The sequence below is a fragment of the Barbus barbus genome (assembly GCF_936440315.1).
Source record: "Barbus barbus genome assembly, chromosome: 26".
NCBI classification, from domain to species: domain Eukaryota; kingdom Metazoa; phylum Chordata; class Actinopteri; order Cypriniformes; family Cyprinidae; genus Barbus; species Barbus barbus.
Window position 1 is genome coordinate 26,624,498 of NC_136754.1, and position 20,291 is coordinate 26,644,788.

The 20,291-nt window shown below is 39.0% G+C and overlaps 1 protein-coding gene across 1 annotated transcript in view; it reads right to left on the reverse strand.

Annotated features, from left to right (window-relative positions):
- Positions 1-1,483: 1,483 nt before the first annotated feature.
- Positions 1,484-20,291, reverse strand: part of LOC306846707 (excitatory amino acid transporter 5-like) — a 29,433-nt gene continuing 10,625 nt past the window's right edge. Inside the window, exons 3-11 of the mRNA XM_079380280.1 lie at positions 8,129-8,344; positions 5,531-5,573; positions 5,117-5,348; positions 4,936-5,035; positions 4,055-4,288; positions 3,573-3,767; positions 3,268-3,402; positions 2,806-2,905; positions 1,484-2,700 (exon numbers count right to left, since the gene is read on the reverse strand). Of these exons, the coding sequence (XP_079236406.1) occupies positions 2,428-2,700; positions 2,806-2,905; positions 3,268-3,402; positions 3,573-3,767; positions 4,055-4,288; positions 4,936-5,035; positions 5,117-5,348; positions 5,531-5,573; positions 8,129-8,344 (1,528 nt within the window). The 3' untranslated portion in view covers positions 1,484-2,427. The remainder of the gene's footprint in view (positions 2,701-2,805; positions 2,906-3,267; positions 3,403-3,572; positions 3,768-4,054; positions 4,289-4,935; positions 5,036-5,116; positions 5,349-5,530; positions 5,574-8,128; positions 8,345-20,291) is intronic.

A 20,291-nucleotide genomic window follows, 5' to 3' on the forward strand; every position in this document is an offset into this window, starting at 1 on the left:
GCTCTATGGGTTTTTTTGCAGAATACCACCATTTTTTCTGTATTTTAATGAGCAATTACCCAGTGTGTGAGTCTTGTGATGCAATGGCAGCGCTGTTTCCTGCAGCGTTTCGGCTGCTTTGCATGTCCATGTGGCCGTATGAACCTCGTGGCCTTCTCCTTCTGCTCATCCCTGCAATCGTTCCTAATTACACATCCACATCTCTGTTATCTGCAAACCACCAGTGGCCAGAATAATTACAGGCTGATATCAGGGAACAAAATGAGCAAGTGTTGGGCTGCTGCTCTGTTCTGAACGATTGCAATGCGTTTACATTCCATTGACCATATCATGGAGGAATGTACTGATGCATTTTAGTTACGTTTAATAATAATTATGCTCCCTTTCCAATAAGTTAACCCACTGGATATATGCATCTCCACAAATGTGTCATCTTTGAACACTATAAAATGAGAAGAAATTGCTTTCATTAGGCATACAGAGTAAGTCATCATTTTATGGAATTTCATACAAATCACAATTATTACATTTAACATTTTTCATACAAAGAATCCATACAAGTTGTGTAAGGCTTTGAGAGTGTCGTGTGAGTCCATAAAGCCCACTTCTGACAAATTTCACAGAAGTTAGTGTTCATGTTAGTTGGGCTTGCCCTGAAATCTGAAAAATCTGTCAAGACATTATACACTAGAGCAGGAAGTTAGAAACCATCCTCCTGAAGAGATACAGGTCTGTTAATATGCAAACAATACCATTCAAACATTTGGGGTGGGTAAGATTTTTTAATGTTTTTGAAAAAAAAACTATTTTATGCTCTAATTTTTTTTTACATTATTTGATGAAATTCTAATCTAAAATATCTATTGTAATCTAAAATAAATAAAAATAATCAAATGTAATTTATTCCTGTGATTTATAGCTGAATTTTCAGCACCATTCCTCCAGTCTTCAGGGTCACATGATCCTTCAGAAATCATTCTAATATACTGATTTGCTGCTCAAGAAACATTTCTGATTATTATCAATGTTGAAAACAGTTGTGCTGCTTCCTGGTTTTGTGGAAACCGTGATACATTTTTTTCAGAATGCTTTAATGAATAGAAAGTTCAAAAGAACTGCATTTATTTGAAATATAAACCTTATGTAACATTGTCTTTACTGTCACTTTTGATCAATTTAATGCATCCTTACTGAATAAAAGTATTAATTTCTTTAAAATAAATCATGCTGATCCCCAAACGTTTGAACAGTAGTGTTTATATACATCTATATATATTTACAGTATTCCCCAAAAATATTTAGACAATTAAAAAAAAAAAGTCTAATTTGTATAAAAAATCAATAAACCTCAGTGCATTTGATACCAAAGATCAAGCCAAGCAGCATCTACAAACAAATGATGCTGGAGCTTTTCTGACTAACTTATAAACAATAAAAAAATAACTTTTAACCAACTGGTCTTTTGGTGATTTTTTTTTTTTTTTAGTGTACCTGATAAAATGAGAAAATGTCATTTATTTCTGTGATGCAAAGCTGAATTTTCAGCATGATTACTTCAGTGTCACATGATCTTTCTAATGTTTGGCAGTCAGAAAGTTTCCAAATACTTTTTGTCAAAACAGGCTATGTATATGAAGATTTGTCTTTTTTTTATCAGATGTTTAGGTTCAGTAATTTCACTTTAATGGCAAAGAAAAGGTTATTAGTCAATTATGAATGCCTTATTTTCAAATGCCCAATGTTATTTTCATAGGAGCCTGATCAAAATACTCATTTAAAAGAAAAATCTCAGACAGACTTGGAGGTTTTTGCATTTTAGGTCTCTCTCTATATATATATTTATTTATTTATTATGTTAAGCCCTAAGCTATAATAAGTTTCGGGGTTGTCTACAGCTCTGGATGGAGGTAAGAGCTGAAACCCTTAATATAATGCACTGATATTTGGAATCTTTTAATACTAAAAGTGTCCAAAAACGTCTTGGGGCCACTGTATGTGATCACTGGTGGTTAAATCTCTTCAGGGGACAGTTTTTTTCTCTCTCTGTTACTGAAAGAGCAGACTTAAACAGAGAAAGCTTTGAAAAAAACCTTTCTGAAGACAAAAAAGATCTCAGCAGCATAATAAAACAACAACACGTATCCACATTCCTCAGACAAGCTGTCCGTGAAGAGTGTTGTTCTTCTCTCCTGTGGATCACTGAGAAAGGACACAATGACGATAGCACTCATACGTACACCGATCTTCCTCCACACACTTCTTCAGCCAGGAGCTCAACCGCCGGGGTCAACAGCATCAAGCGAATCCCCAGGTCCAAAGATTCACGGCCCCCGATTGCTTCTCTACAAAGACATTCACACACAAATCCAAAGGTAGAGAAAGAGAACGGCCGGCATCTCGCAGCTCCATTTTGGTCTGTGAAGGAGTCTAGACATTGGTCTCCAGACCGTTCATGTCTATGGTACAGTGGTCTTTGTCTTTATGGTCTCGTTTGTGATGGTGTGGAGACGGGTGAGGGGACTTCTTCTTGTCGGGGGGCCTGATGCCCTCCTCCAGCTGCATGAGACGGGCCACGTCAGGAGACAGGTGCTCGGGTTTCCTCATGGGGCCCGGCGGAGGGGGCTGGAAGCAGCCGTTTTTCTGATAGGACATCATCTGCTGGATGCTGATCATGGGCTTGGTCTCACAAATGAGAGGAATCTGTGAAGAGAAGAGATCAGATCTTCATTTTTATAGTGGAATTGATGTTAGGGTCCACACGCAATGTGTTATTATTTCAGACAACCTCTACAAACTCTTTCCCACCTCCTCGCCCTCCTTCACAAAGTCTTTTCTGCATATGTGTGCCATGATTCCTGTGGCCAGAGCATCACCCATCACGTTCACCATCGTCCTGAACCGATCCCTAACGGACACACAAGTAAACCTCATATTTAAAAAGTTATTAATAAAGCTCAATCATAAATCTTATTCAACATCAATCACCAATGTTCCCAAATCTGTAGTTTTCCTACGGAATTGGACTACTTTTATACTGTTGCTGCAGGTCTCCCCACTGGAATGTGATTTCGAGTGGGGTAGGTTTGGACTCACCTAAAAAAAATTCTGGAATGATTTTGATAACTAATTTTCCCTCAGAAGATGATTGGACTAGTTTTGAGTGGCTGTTTGGCTGGTTTTGTTACGCAGACTTGGCAACCCTGTCAATCATAAACGGCAATCTACATTTACGTACAATGGAAATGAACGATTGAGAGAAAGACTTACAGGGCCCAATCCACAGCGATAATAAGAGTGATGTCATCTGTAGGAAGTCCCACTGAGGTTAACACTATCACCATGGTTACCAGGCCGGCCTGTGGAATGCCAGCAGCTCCGATACTGGCTGCTGTAGCCGTGATGCTGAAGTAAAAAGTAAAATATATATTATTCACAAAATACAGAATGAGTAAGAACTTACAAATATCTTCATAAGATATATACACACACACACACATATATATATATATAATTTATCATTATGATTTGGCACTAATGTTGCAAAAGGGGCATCTTACCCATTCTTACCCTACCTGATGGTGATGATCTGTCCAAAGTCCAGCTCGTAGTTGTTGACTTGAGCGATAAAGATGGCTGCCACGGCCTCATATAGGGCTGTGCCGTCCATGTTGATAGTGGCACCAACAGGAAGTACAAAGCGAATGATGCGGCGGTCGATGTGGTTGTTCTCCAGGAGGCACTTAAAGGTGATAGGCAGAGTGGCAGAGCTGGAGTACAACACAAGAGTTTGTCGTTTACATTTATGCTACTTTCGGTTCAAGGCTGGAATACACAAATGACTTTTGATCAGATTTTTATTTTCATTTGTTGTGTCTTCTAGCAATGAGGTGCCTGTTTCTGCATGAGTTTGGTGTATTTGGAACAATTTGAATGTCTGGTAGTGTGTGATCCTCAACTGATTAGTGATGATGGGCAGTTTTTCTTGGTAAACATTTACAAAGCCGGTAAGTCTTCTGTTATCATCTATGAATTGCTTGAAGGTGCATGAAGTTACCTGGATGAAGTAGCTAATGAGATGAGCAGGGCCTGTAAAATCCCTCGGATGTAGACGATGGGACTCTTTTTCGTAATGAAGAAATACATGGAAGGCAGGATGAACAGGCCGTGAAGCACCAGCCCCATGACCACAGTGATGGCGTAGAAGCCCAGTTTCTTCCCCATAGCTGAGGGGTCGTCCATTTCCAAGATCTTTCCCGCCACCAGAAACACAATCCCAAACGGGAAGTACCTGAGGTGTTACATCAGAAATAGATGCCATTCAGAGGTAATTCACTGAACAGTTGCACACGGTATGTAGGTGCAAATTCTGGTCCAGTGCCGAATGTTTTTAGTGCTCAAACTGCACAGCATATATATAAAAAATATAATTATGGATTGCATGCTATAAACTCAGAATTTTGAGAGATAAAGTCAGAATTGCAAGGTATAAACTCACAATTGCGAGAAAATATCTCAGAAATTCTGAGAAAAGAAGTCTGAATTGCTAGATAATGTAAAGTAAACTTACAATTGTATATACAAAAAGTCAGAATTGTGAGATATAAAAAGTTGATATCTCACAATCTGACTTTATAACATGCAATTTAGACTTTTTTATTTGACGTTTGCAATAAGTAGCAATTGCATGTTTATATCTCAGTTCTGAGGAAAACAATCATAATTGCAAGAAGAATTCTGAGAAGAAAGCCAGAATTGTGAGATACAAAGTCGCAATTACCGTTTTTAAATGTTTTATTCAGTTGTGGAAACAGGCTTCCATAGTTTGGGGAGAATGACCCCAACATAACTCTCTGTAACAGCTCTAGTTATTTGTTTTATTTTCGTAATGTGACAAACAATAATGTTGGGTTTGAGTTACATGATGCTTGTATATACCATATAACAATGGCCACAATTTTCAGCACGGCTTCATTCAGACTCTGGCAGAAGTTGACGAGAGCGCTACCATTTGGTCCCATTCTTCCAAGCATGATTCCTAAATGACAAGAATAACTGAGTATTTATAAAACAGACTGGATAATGCTGTGGAATTCCAGACGTTGCTGCTGCCACTCACCCATAGTAGCTGAGAAGATCACGATACCGAGGACGTTCATGCCCTCACTGGTGCCAGGAAGCGTCCTGAAGACCACATCCGGAGGTGGCGTCAGGTCGAGGGAGAAGTTCTGGATGTCTGTACCGTTGTCATCCTGGATCCCATAAATGAAGACCCGTTTGATGGTGGTGTCCAGTACATCCTGACCAATGGTGGGTTTGGGCTTCATGATAGGGATGCTCCTTGTGCGATACTACAATTCCATTACAAGTCATCATTAACATGGCATATATCAAACAAATTCACTGCAAAAATACAGCAATGCAAAGATAGCAACATTTTAAGTAAATCGTAGTGAATATTTTTAATATGACATTTTTCCAGTTTAACAGCTTAAGTGTTGAATGAAACAAATAGAAAAACATAAAAACTCACTTGCTGAAAAGTTGCTTGGACCAAGTTGGCTGGGAACATGTTGCTGATGGAGGAAAGAGAGTTTTTTTTTATCAGTATTATAATGAATATTAATGTTTATTACACAGAATCAGTGGCATTCTGCTGAAAATACTAAACTGGTTTATTCTGATAATCTACTAATTTGGTACTAATACAAATGGGTCTGTGATGTCAAAATGCAATTTTATGTTGGCATATGTTCTTTCCCATCACCAGCAAAACAAAACATATTAAGTGCAGAAGTTTCCACATTGTGACACAGTCAACTAATCCTGATCCAAGTGCCTTGTGTCTGGTTAGGATAGAGGGCCCCAGAAACGCCAATCCCAATAACCTCTCAGTGGAGATCACACATATCACGTTATAATTCGGTACCTATCTAAATTGACCTGTCTAAGACATTCATCATGACATGCACTGTTAACAAATTGAGCTAATCTTGTGGCTGTATAAATAGTCTCCTCCTCTTTCATCACCTCAGTGAGGGCCATATGGTCTCAGGCTCAGATCAGTAATCAGTTAAGGCTCCATTCTTCACCATACACTCCAGTGACATGGGCCATGCTCTGTCACGCAGCACAGGAGACAGGTGGGGCAGGGATTCTCCATTCCTTAGTCCTCAGCCAACCCTAAACTGAGCCATGTTTAAGCTCTCCTGATCCCTCAACATCACGGACACTATACTTTAATATTGAATCCACAGATATTCACAATGGAATTCAATCATTATGCCTGGCAATTAACATAGAGCATGTGTTTTTGCCTTTGTGGTTTATGTTAACATTTCTGAGAAATTACAATAAGTTTAGAGCAATAATAATGCTCATGATTAATATACTCATATACAACACATGCATCTTTGCATATAGAATGTGTGGCTCACTTTAAAGAACATTATACTCAATACATATCCTGAACTAACTAAAAATATTCAGCAGTCAAGCATTGTGGAATGAATATCAAGATCTGGGGTTGTCTATGCCCACCTAAGGACTTAATATGAACAAAACCCAACTGACTAACAAACAAACTAACTAACTAAACAACTAACAACAGTCAAGCATTGTGGAATGAATGTCAAGATCTGGACTTGCCCTTCCCCACCTAAGGACTTAATTTGAATAAAAACTAACTAACAAACTAACTAACTGACTAACAATCTAGCTAGCTAACTAACTAACTAACAAAGGTCAAGCACTGTGGAATGAAGGTTAAGATTTGGAGCTGTCTTTCCCCATTGAGGACTCCATATGAACTAATTAACTAACTTCTTCTTCTTCTTCACCATATCTCCATGCAGTTTATTGCACTTCAACATGGGCTCTCGCATGAGTCAACGCTAAATGCCACCTATCTCTATCTTGCACAGTTCTCATTAGAGCTTGTGGCTCCAGCATCATATCTCGCCAGCACTGATGACATCCACGTTGTTCTTGGACGTCCTCTTTTTGCGGTACCTTCTACTCTTTCATGCAATATGATATTTTGACTGTCAGGGGAGTCAAAAGATAAGTACGTCATCATTAGGGTTGCCAATTAACTTCTGAAATGGAAAATAAGAGACAATTGTGATTTTTTTTATCTTTTATTCTTTAAGAAAATAGTGTTTATTCTTGTATTCTTGTAGAAAATAAGTGTTTATTCTTGTATTCTTGTAGAAAATAAGTGTTTATTCTTTAAGAAAATAAGGGACGGAACAAGGGATGCTCCAGATATTTGTACTGTACCATGTTCTCAGAAATAACAATTGTATTGCTTAACCCATTTATTTACAATTATTCTAAAAAGAAGTTTAATGTCATACAAAAATATCATTGGCCTGAGTAAATTGTACCATTAAAAAACTGTAACTAAATTTTCAACAGGCAAGCATTGTGGAATGAATGTCAAGATCTGGGGTTGTCTTTCCCCACCTTAGGACTTAATACGAACTAAAACTAACTAACTAATAGTCAAGCACTGTCGAATGATTGTTAAGATTTGGGGCTTTCTTTCCCACTTGAGCACTCCATATGAATTGACTAAATAACTAACAAACAATGAATCATGTTGATGGGAATGTCAAGATCTAGGCTGCATTTCACCTTGCTAAACAAACAACTAACTAACAATTTCCATCAGTCAAGCATTGTGTATGTGTATACATGCTGCTGCCTATAAAGAATTGCCTTTCAGCACAAGAAAGATAAGTACAGTAAAGTGAAATAAATGTCAAGATCTGGGGCTGTCTTTCTCCTCCTGACTCCATATGAACTTACTGCATTCAAGTAGCTGTTTGTGACAAGTTCTTGACTAAATGTTCCACTGACCAACTGGGACAGTGACACAGTGTAACTGGGGTAAACTCCGGCCTCATTTACTCAAGCAAACGCTAACTGGCTTATCATGAGCTTTACTCACAAGGTTTAACAGACAGCTCAAAGCCTCAGCATGTGAGATGTCTGCAACCCTTTATATTCTATCACTGAAAACATGAGGGAAGTAACAGCATTTTCTGTGCATGGTTAAATGAAGCCTATACAATAACTATCCCAGCATAGGCAGCAAATAAACTGATCACAGATAGCCCAGGCTTACCGGATAAGGTCCAGCAGAGCATCAGCTGAGCTCATGATGGGCTTCCCGCTGTCCTCCGAATCCTCCTTCTGGGCAGCTCCACCCGGGTGGATGATGATGACCATGACGATGCCCACCACCACAGCCACAAAGGTCGTCCACAGATAATAAGAGATTGTCATGATGCCCAGTCGACTGGAGCACTTAGCATCCAGCGCTGCCAAACCAGACATCAAACTGAGGAGAGAAAAACAATAAGTAAAACAATTCATAAATCAGTTGAATGCAGAGATGTTAAAAATATCAAAGAAAATAAAATCATTTTGATCTAAAATAAAAAAACAGGTCAATTATCTTCACTGTTCAATACAGAGTTAATATACTAACACTAAACATCTTGCAAAGTGGTTAATTAATTAATTAATTAAATACAATGCTGAAATATATTTATGAACACAAACATTCAGATGTCAGTCTTAGTAAAATAATAAAAAAGAAAGAAGTACAACCAAAAATCAATGCAAATCAGTGTTGAAATATTTAATGTTTAAAGGTTAAAATAAAATGTTTTTTTGTTTACACCAATATTCTGTTACACTTTAATGACATCTTCAACTTCAGAAACTTCACAGAACAGCTTGATTCCTCACAAGTTGAGAGCTGTAGTTCCAACCACACAAATTTGTGATGCTGTTTGCAAAGGTTTGTTGGATCTGTGGTTTCAGGAAACACTAAATCACTGAACAGTGGAACTTGCAACCATAGACACTTGTATCCCATACATCCCAGTCCTTTGAACTGGCTCGCAATGAAATTGAGCAGATGTTCAGAGGCACCAAAAGCTGTAGGCTCCTTCTGAAGTATCAGACACTGATTCAGAAGTGCTTTGTCACTGACATTCATAGAGCTATTTCAGTTTGAACGAGTCCCTGATAAAAGTATTTGTAAGGCTAATTTAAATAAGACAAAAGGAAATCCTCTTCCATTCAATACTCATTGCAATCATAATTCTGTTATTATGTCGAGATATTGATTCCTCCATTGTATTCTCAATTTGCTCCTCCATCATTGCATCCATTGATTAAAGAGCAATTAACCTGTCAAGGTCCCTAGATTTGAATTCAGTATTTTATTAAGCAATTCTCCATTGTTTGGAGGATTTGGAAAGCAGCATACTGTGTTGTGCAGCAAACAAAAACTGTAAGACACAAAAGCCAAAATGATCACTGCTGCACACAGAGACAATGAAAAGAGTTAGCAATGAAATATTTACGGTCATATGAGACATCCTTTGTTGGAGAGTAACTAGCCAACAGGAGCAATGCTACTAACCAACTACATCAGTCAGTAGTGCAGTTTAACATATAAAATCAATCCTTGCAGCTGTAAAACAGCATTATATTGGCTTACATTATAGTTTAGATTACTAAGACTCATTTCTTATCTTCACAATGTGCACTGATGAATCATTGGTAATAAGAACAGGAACATGCAAGTTAAGGGCATTTTTGGAGAATTTAAAATAAATATGAAGCTCATAATTTTCTAAAAGCACTGACATTAATTTCTCTGTTCAAACTTGTATTATTTTACCTGTGAAATAGTTTTGGGGTTTTAGGTGTTACGTTGTCATGATGATGAAGTTATAAAAATGCAGAAAAGGTTTGTGCACTAAAATCATGTTCACACATTGTTTATGTCTTGTAGCTATTAAAGCACTGAATACTTTAATGTTGACATTCACTTCCACTGAAAGAAATCAAATTAATTGTTGCGGTAACTAAAATGATTGCTGTTAACTGAACTTTACTTGCACTGCAAAAATTTTTTTTTTTTTCTTTTTGTCTTGGTTTCTAAAAAAAATGACAAGATATTAAAACTTGTTTTCTGAAAAATGTATTACATTTTTTTTTTTTAACAAGAAAATTGTCTGTCAGTAAACAAAAACTCACTTAATTTTGATATATTCTGATACAAAACAAAATGTAGTACCTTATGCCATTATGCTTCTCAAGTACATGTATCTTGATTTTGGAATGTTTAGATATTTGTAATAAAAATGCGACAAAAATACTACGAATTTCTTTAACATTTTTTTTGTGGGGTGACATTTGCAGTGAATAGCCCTTTAGGAAAGTAAACTGCTCATTTTGATTTCATATCGACTGTAATGACTTTATTGAATCTATGGTACATTGTCTAATAATCAATACTTGTTTTCTTTTGTAGCAGCTGACTGCTGGTTGTGCAGGTGCTCATATATGTTAATAGTGTATGTACATGTGTGTTAAGCCCTTTGCTGTCTGACCCTGCATGTGTTTCTGGAACAGGAGGTCAGCAAGACTTCCAGACCATCTGGAGCTTTCTCTGTTTGACAAGAGCATTACCCTAATCCTGCCTGGAGATGGGAAAGGCCAGATAAAGGCTCTGCACCTGGGCCTTTACCCCACGTAGGTCACATGAGTGTCATATTTCTCAGGTGTGACAAAGCAAAACACCTGCATACAGTACATAGCAGAAACACTCCAAATGGCTGAATTCATAAAAACATATCCAGAACACATTTCAGCCAAAATAATAAAGGAAAACATAAAAGAAAAAAAGGGTCTTGTATAAGTAAAAATAATCAAATTTTTAAAATCGAAATAAATTTTTTTTTTTTTTTGCAGTGTGACATTATTTACATGACCTCCCCCACCACCACCACCACATTACATTATTACGTTTTCATGTTTTTTATTTATTTTATTTCTATTTCCCATTGTTCTCAACTGCGATTTTCACCATGTTTTCATTACTTCATACAAAAACATTTCTTTTTACTAATTACAAAATATTATATAATGACTTAATTTATATCAATAATAAACTACATATTCATAGTATAGCAAATACTTTTTAGTTTTTAGTTCAAACTCTTTTACTTTACAATCATGAAAAAAAACAAAAAACATTGGTCCTAAATTAAATTTTCTATAAGCAAAACATGATTTCTTACATATTTGTTTGGTGAATTATGGCATGGAAATATTTTTTATCTTGGTTTTGTGAGATTATATATAATTCGTATTAAATTCAAATGTAACAGCAATTGAATATTACCATTTAGTGTATAGAACAATTTTAGTTCTAATTTTGAAAGTAATCAACAGTACAAAAGTAAAACAAAACAGATAGTAGACTATATAGGATGATAAATCATGTCTAATAATGTATAAATCACTAATTGTTAAAGTAAATGACTAATAAACAACCACACAATTGGTCACATGATTCAAAATTAACTTGTTGATTAAAAAATACAAATATGTTAGTAAGTGCATTAAATCATACATGCCCTTACACATACAGTGCCCTCCAAAAGTATTGGAACAGTAAAGACAAAATTGCTCTGTTGGCTGTGGTGTCAAGACATTTGCAAATATGATTAAAAGATTAATATGAGACAAAACTACAGAATGTCACATTTTATTATTGGGTGATTCAACACATAGATGTTTTACCAGCTAAGAAGTTCAGCACTTTTATAGTTTCATCCCTCTATCTGATGTGAGCATAAGTATTGGAGCAGTTGCCTCACAGGTCTTTCTAAGTGATCAGCTGTGTCCTGTTGCATTAATTCTTCAGATATTAAAAGCAGGGAATGTGTCGTATCAGTTATATCCATTACTTCTGCATTCTGAATCCTGCATTCGATGATGACACACACAAACCAGGATGAAGATGAGGGAGCTGACTTTGAGAGAAAAGCAATTTGAGTCAGTTAGAGCTCTAGCAAAAACAAAAACCTCCACACTCCATAAGGAGAATGTATTTAAAAATTGTGGAAAAGAAAAAAAAACCACATGTCAGCATGTCAGGAACATAATCTCATATAATTCATCAATCTGCCAACATATGAGATGCAGTTGAGCTGAAAAAAAAAAAAGACGTGCCTTAATCTTCCAAAAGGTTGATTGATTTTCTATAGATGCAATCATTATGCAATGACAACCGCTGCGCCCAACATTAAAAATGAAAGCAGACTTTTTAACATATGAGAGGAATATGTGTCCTGCATCATGCTCTGTACAGATCTATGTATTAAAATGTAAGCACAGGATGACAGGAAATGGAGATTTGGACTTGATTGGGGCTCAGAAAGTGCCATGTTATCAAAGGCAGTACATCTAAAGCATCTATCATGTAACGGTATTTGCCTATAGACCAATGAGCTTCAAAAAAATGGTAGTTGCCAGATCTTTAGTATGAAATACACGGTAGCAACATTTATAAACGTGCATTACCTGATACAATGTTATTATACGAATGTACTGAAGTGCTAAAATCTGTTTTGTACCTTTATAATACATTGAGAACCACCAAAAAAACACAAGTAGTTATGAGAAAATCTGATGAATCGAAGCTCATCACAAGTAGCTTTTCCACAAGCGGAGGTAAATACTAATATGTATGTAGAGTGTCATACACAAATATAAAACACCATCATGGTAACACACATGACACTCAAATAATGCAATAAACATTACATAAACAACATGATATGTTACATAAAACCTGTACTGGTAAGTACATAAATGAAAACAATGCATTAAAGGAAAGTTATTTCAGTGAATAATCATCAAATGTGAAGTGTCACTAAGGGAAATTCTGCTAAAATATATTTATATAAACATATTGTCAGACTTGTGTTCCTGTTTTGCGTTGTGTTTTGCTCCCCATGTGCCTTCCTTGACCTAGTTTCTCCCTCCATGCCCTTATTTGGTGTTCCTGTTCTCGTTTGGTCCCCATTTAGTTCCATTTGTTTCAGCTGTGTCCCGTAATCTCCTTGTCAAGTTCTGAGTTAATTAAGCCCTGTGTTTCCTTGTCTCCAGTGTTCGGTGTTAAATGTCATTCAGTATATGTCATCCCTGAGCTCAAGTGGTTGTATCCTTTTGTTTTGTTTGATTAAAGACTAACTTCATTGTTTACAACATATATTTAAAAAAAAATTCTGGCCAAAATATTTTTAATATATCAGAATCAGAATCAGAATCAGAATGAGCTTTATTGGCCAAGTATGTTTACACATACAAGGAATTTGTTGTAGTGACAGAAGACAGCAACAGGACAGGACACAGATAATAAAATAATAATATACAAATATCCAAATAGGCAATGTACGAAGCAGCAAAAACACAATATATAATATAGACAACTATGTATGTACAGGTCAAGTATGTGCAAATTAGAAATGAGAAAATAAAAATAAAATAAGTGAGTGAGTGTGGTGAATGGATAATGTATTATAGTTGTGTGTTCCACGCTTATTGTTGAGTGTTCATGAGATGGATTGCCTGAGGGAAGAAACTGTTTCTGTGTCTGGTGCTCAGAGCTCTGTAGCGTCGACCAGATGGTAACAGTTCAAAGAGGGAGTGTGCTGGATGTGAGGGGTCCAGAGTGATTTTACCAGCCCTTTTGCTCACTCTGGATTGGTATAGTTCTTGGAGAGTGGGGAGGGTTGTACCAATGATTCGCTCAGCAGTCCGGACTACCCTCCGTAGTCTTCTGAGGTCAGATTTGGTAGCTGAGCTGAACCAGACAGTTATTGAAGTGCAGAGGATGGATTCAATCAGGGCCGGCGCTCCGCACACGCACATCACGCACTGCGCGTAGGGCACCAAGTGCTTGGGGGGGCACCAAAAAATCTGGGTCGTGAAAATATCATCACAATATAGGCTACTAGTATAAATAACAAATAAAATATTTCTAGCATGTTAATATAGAAAAGCAATACAAAAGTAATATAGGCCTAGACCAAATTAGTCGAGAAAAAGGTGAATCTCTGTGCCAGTCTCCCTCTGGTGCCCCCCCTTCCCCACCTCCCAGTGGTCTGTTCAATTATGCTTCAATCAATTTCAAATTTGGCCGACACCGACCTCAGACATGGCCTCGAAAAGGCACCAGGAGTCGGGGGCGGAAAAAAGAAAAAAGAAGAGACAGCGGGATGATGCTCGCGCGTCGCTTGCAGGTAAGACAATGTTTTAAATAAAAATGTTAGTTTTGTGCGTGTAGTATGCATGTCCAGGGGCGTCGGCGCGTCCGCGTCGCTAGTAGTGCAAAAGATCCGGGGCTTTAGCCCTGCATGTTGAGTCTTTTATTTTAACGGGGTCCGGGGGTTTCTCCCCCGGGAAATTTTGAAACTTGGGCTGTTAAAGATGCAGTTTGTATGAGAAGGAAGGCCAATCGTTGGGGTCCTCATCGTCATATTTGAATGACAAATAAAGCTAATTTTCCCCCTAGGTAGGCTATACGTTACAGATGTGTGTGCATATAGCTATTAGTGCAGAACGTTCCCTATTGTAATTTCTTCGCTTCAATATAATGCCTATCTGCCTCTTGGTAAGGTGAACTTTAGAAAAACCCTGCAACTGAACGTGATGTGATTTTGCCAAATTAGACCGCTTAGATAAAGTTTTTTCGTTGTTGTTCTATGCGGTCATTTTCAAGAGGTTCGGCCAAGGGCGACATCTGTTGGTGAAACTGAAATTAGAAAAAAAAAAACATAATCTCAGTGTTTGTATATTTTCATATTCACAGAGTTGTCAAATTATTAGGGCTGGGAAAAGATTAATCTCGATTAATCGCATCCAAAATAAAAGTTTGTGTCTACATGATATATGTGCGTGTACTGTGTATAATTATTTTGTATATAGAAATTATATATACAAAATAATTATACAAAATTATATATACAAAATAATTATACAAATTATATAAATTATATATACAAAATAATTATACACAGTACACGCACATATATCATGTAGACACAAACTTTTATTTTGGATGTGATTAATCGCGATTAATCTTTTCCCAGCCCTACAAATTATGTACAGAATTATTATATTGTGCCTCATCAGACCTCTTTTAAAGGTAAAATAGAGTTTTGAATTTTAAATGTTCCAGTGACACATAGGCCTATATAAAAGACTAATGTGTGCAATATTTTTGTATGATGGTTGATGGTTCAATCAAAAATGCATTTCAGTAGAATCCCTGAATATTTTGTCTTGTATTTCTGAATGCAGGGTCAATGCTAAAATACATGCAAGGAGCAACTCAAGGCCAGGAGGAAGAACCATCAACCAGCAGTTGTAGCCAACAACAGCAGCCACCAACCAGCTCAGACTCTGCAACAGCACCTAGCCCAGGTACAGATACAAGTCAGCACACAACTGCATCCGCTTCTCAAGGCAGAGTGAGTCCTGTCAGTGAGGGGCCAAGTGATACTGCAGAGCTATATGTGCCCCCTCCAACTGATCCTGCTCTATGGTCAGCTCACATTTTAGATGCTGATCGTGTGGAAATTGTGCGGAGAGGGCCTTTTAAAGTCAGCTCTGATTTTAATGTCCCTAAGGGACCGGATGGAAGAGCATTTCATACTAGCCTCCAGTTCAAAGTTCTCCCTAATGGAGAAAAGGTGCACAGGAGCTGGGTAGTGTACTCTCCACAGAACAATGCTGTGTTCTGCTTTGCATGCAAGCTTTTTAGCACAAAAGATATAAAGCTGACTGCAGAGGGCCACAGTGATTGGTCTAACATCAACACCAGTTTGAGGGGTCATGAGTGTAGCCAAGATCACACACAGTGCATGCTCAAGTGGAGAGAACTGGACACACGGCTAAAGATGGGCATGGCAATAGATCAGCAGGAGTTGAAACTACTGGAGGCAGAAAGGAAAAGGTGGCGAGAGATTCTCAAACGCTTGCTCTCAATCACTCTCTCACTGGCCTCAAGAAATTTGTCTTTTAGAGGCTCTTCTGACCGTCTTTATGAGCCAGACAATGGCAACTTCTTGAAGGAAGTTGAGCTTATGGCAACATATGACCCTGTAATGGAAAATCATTTGGCCAGAATAAAAGATGACAGTTCCCACACACATTACCTCAGCCATGAGATACAAAACGATCTAATTCAGATCATCTCTTCAGAGACACTACGCACCATTGTGAGACACATCCATTTGGCCAAATATTTCTCTATCATTCTTGACTGTACTCCAGATGTGAGTCACAGGGAACAGATGTCAGTCATAGTGCGCATTGTCTGTTTCCAACTGCAACCAGACATTAAAGAATACTTTCTAGGATATATTGATGTGGAGCAAACTACTGGCCTTAACCTGTCCAATGTTGTCCTTGAGAAATTGAAGGAGCTTGGCATTCCTTTTGAAAATTGTCGAGGACAGGCCTATGACAATGGAGCCAACATGAGAGGGAAGAAGCAAGGTGTTCAGGCTAGACTGCTACAGTTGAACCCAAGAGCATTGTTTGTCCCTTGTGGAGCTCACACTATGAATCTTGTCATAGCTGATGCTGCCAAGTCCTCACAAGATGCCACTGGCTACTTTGGGTATTTGCAGAAGCTGTTCAATTTCTTCTCCGGTGCCACCCAGCGATGGTCCATTTTAACAAAACATGTTAAACTCACTCTGAAATCTTGGAGTGACGTTAGATGGGAGAGTAGGCTTCAGAGTGTAACAGCTGTCCGAAATCAAACAAAGGAAGTGAGAGATGCTCTCCTTGAGGCAAGGGAGGCTGTTAATGATCCAGTGGCAAAAGTGGAGGCTCAAGCTCTTGCTGAGGAAGTAGCCTCATTTCGTTTTGTGATTTGCTCTGTTGTGTGGTGTGAACTACTTACCATTACAAACCAGGTGAACAAGCTTCTGCAATCCAGTTCCATGCAGCTTGATATTGCTGTCAGGCTCATTGACAGTACCAAAATCAACCTCTCCAAATACAGACAATCTGGGTTTGATGAGGCTGTGTCAACTGCCAAGGAACTCTGTGAGGCCCTGAATATAGAAACAGAGCTTAAGGAGAAAAGGCTCAGGAGCACAAAAAGGCACTTTGCATACGAAGCTGCTGATGAGCCCCTCAATGATGCCCTTAAAAAGCTTGAAGTCACATTTTTCAATTGTGTTGTGGACTCTGCTTTGATGTCACTACAGGAGAGGTTTGAGACCATGAATCAAGTCAAAGAAAAATATGGAGTGCTGCTTGACTTCAGCAAAGTGAACGGAATGTCCAAGGAGGACTTGAAGAGACACTGCAATGAAGTACACAAGACAATGACGGATAAGGGACTGGCTGACATTGATGGACCTGAGATGATGCAGGAAATCATCAACCTTCCTCAGCTTTCACCACAGACATCTGCCTGGGAAATGCTGACATTTCTGCATAACAATCGGCTTCAAGAGGTATATCCCAATCTGTGGATTGCTCTTCGTATTGCACTGACTCTCCCTGTCACAGTTGCCTCTGCTGAGCGAAGCTTTTCAAAGCTCAAACTCATCAAAACGTACCTGCGTTCATCAATGGGGCAGGAACGTTTAAGTGGTCTGGCTGTCATCAGCATCAATGGGGACGTGGCTCAGAAACTGTCATATGATGACCTGATAGCTGATTTTGCAGCTAGGAAATGTAGGCGTGTGCCTCTGTAGGGCCTCTGACAACTGATGGTAGTGAAAATGTTTAATATAGTTCTATAGAATAGCAGAATGGTCTCTTTATAGAGATGTAGTCCCTCTGTTGAGTAAATTCTACTGTGCAGTTATGTATGGTTATTTGCAGTTTAAAATGTGCACTTTAAAATTCATACTTCATAAAATTCATACACTTATACTGTTATTTGCACTTTAAACTTTTTTTGCACTTTTAACTTTCTGTGTTTACATTGTTCTGTTCCAATTATTTATTTGCAGCAGTTATTTTGGAAGTAAAGAGAACCTAACTAAGAAATTCTGAATGGTAGTTATTTCTTTGGTGGTGGTGTGGGGGGGGGGGGGCACCGCCAAGCGTTTGTGCTTAGGGCACCCAAATGGCTAGCGCCGGCCCTGGATTCAATGATGGCGGAGTAGAACTATTTCAGCAGCTCCTGTGGCAGATTGAACTTCCTCAGCTGGCGAAGGAAGTACAACCTCTGCTGGGCCTTTCTGACAATGGAGTCTATGTGAATATGACACTTCAGGTCCTGAGAGATGGTGGTTCACAGGAATCTGAATGACTCCACTGCAGTCACAGTGCTGTTCATGATGGTGAGTGGACGAGAGAGCAGGGGGGTTTCTCCTGAAGTCCATGATCATCTCCACAGTTTTGAGCGTATTAAGCTCCAGGTTGTTAAGACTGCACCAGACAGGCAGCCCCTTAACCTCCTGTCTGTAAGCTGACTCGTCACTATCCTGGAGGAGGCAGATCAGTGTGGTGTTGTCTGCAAACTTCAGGAGCTTGACAGAGGGGACTTTAGAGGTGCAGTCGTTGGTGTAGAGGGAGAAGAGCAGTGGGGAGAGAACGCAGCCCTGAGGAGCTCCAGTGCTGATCGTACGAGTGCCGGATGTGAATTTACCAAGCTTTACTAACTGCTGTCTTTCTGTCAGGAAGCTGTTGATCCACTGAGAGACAGAGGTGGGGACCTCTGCGGAGCTGAAGTCCACAAACAGGATCCTCACATAAGTCCCTGGTCTGTCCAGATGCTTCAGGATGAAGTTCAGTCCCATGTTGACTGCATCATCCACAGACCTGTTTGCGCTGTAGGCAAACTGCAGGGGGTCCAGTAAGGGTCCAGTGATGTCCTTCAGATAAGCCAAAACCAGTCTTTCAAATGATTTCATGGCTACATACGTTAGAGTCACAGGTCTGTAGTCATTAAGTCCAGTAATTTTGTGTTTCTTTGGGACGGGGATAATGGTGGAGCATTTGAAGCATGAGGGGACTTCACACAGCTCCAATGATCTGTTGAAGATCTGTGTGAAGATGGGGACCAGCTGATCAGCACAGGATTTCAGACAGGCTGGTGACACACCGTCAGGGCCTGGTGCTTTCCTCTTTTGTTCTTTCTGAAGACCTGGCACACATCTTCTTCGCTGATTTGAATTGTAGGTGTGGGGGTGAGGAGGGTTGCTGGAGGTGTTAATGGTTGTGTGGAGAGGTGTTCAGGGCGAGTGTGGGGTGTTTTTTCAAAACGACAATAAAACTCGTTCAATTCGTCTGCTAGTTGTTGATTCTCCAGAGTGCTGGGGGATGGTGTCTTGTAACTGGTGATATCCTTCATGCCTTTCCACACTGAAGCAGGATCACTGGAAGATAATTTTTTCCTTAGCTTGTCAGAATAATTCCTCTTTGCCACTCTGATCTCCTTTTCCGGTGTGTATTTGGCCTGTTTGTACAAGATCTATCCCCCTTTCTGTAAGCATCTTCTTTGGCATGACGGAGCTGTCTGAGTTTCTCAGTGAACCATGGTTTGTCATTGTTGTAGATTAGATGAGTCCTGTTAGGAATGCACATATCCTCACAGAAACTGATATAAGATGTTACAGTCTCTGTGAGCTCGTCCAGATCGATGGCAGCGGCTTCAAAAACAGACCAATCAGTGAGAGAGAAACAGGCTTGTAAGTCCCGCTCTGTTTCATTAGTCCCTCTTTTAACTGATCTTAATACAGGCTTTGCAGATTTAAGTTTCTGCCTGTAGCTCGGAATAAGATGAACCAAACAGTGATCAGAGAGTCCTAAAGCTGCTCGTGGAACCGAGTGATATGCGTCCTTTATCACTGTGTAACAGTGATCCAATATATTACTGTCTCTGGTGGGACATGTGATGTGCTGTCTGTATTTTGGCAGTTCGCGGGAGAGATTGATTAAAACAGAGAATGATTAAAACAGAGTCCGGGTGTTGTTGCTCACTCTCTGTGATCATATCAGCGAGTTTCTGTAAAGCTGTGCTCATGTGCGCTTGCGGTGGAATGTAAACGCTCACAAGAATGAACGAGCAGAACTACCGTGGCGAACAGAACGGCTTGCAGTTAATGAAGAGCGTTTCTAGATCTGAACAGCACATCTTCTTTAACACAGTTACATCTGTGCACCCCCTCTCATTGATGTAATGAGAGGGGGTGCACCTCTGTGTGGTATGTCGCCATTTAGCCAGGTTTCCGTGAAACACAGGGCAGCAGAGTTAGAAAAATCCTTGTTTGTCCTGGAGAGCAGAAGGAGTTTGTCCGTTTCGTTGGGTAGAGAGAAGAGATTCGCCAGATTCAAGATTCAAGATTCAAGATTTTTATTTGTCACATACACAATTATACAGGGTATAACCAGCAGTGAAATGTAGGTCAGGTCCGCTCCAAGGACAGTGCAGATGGGTGCTA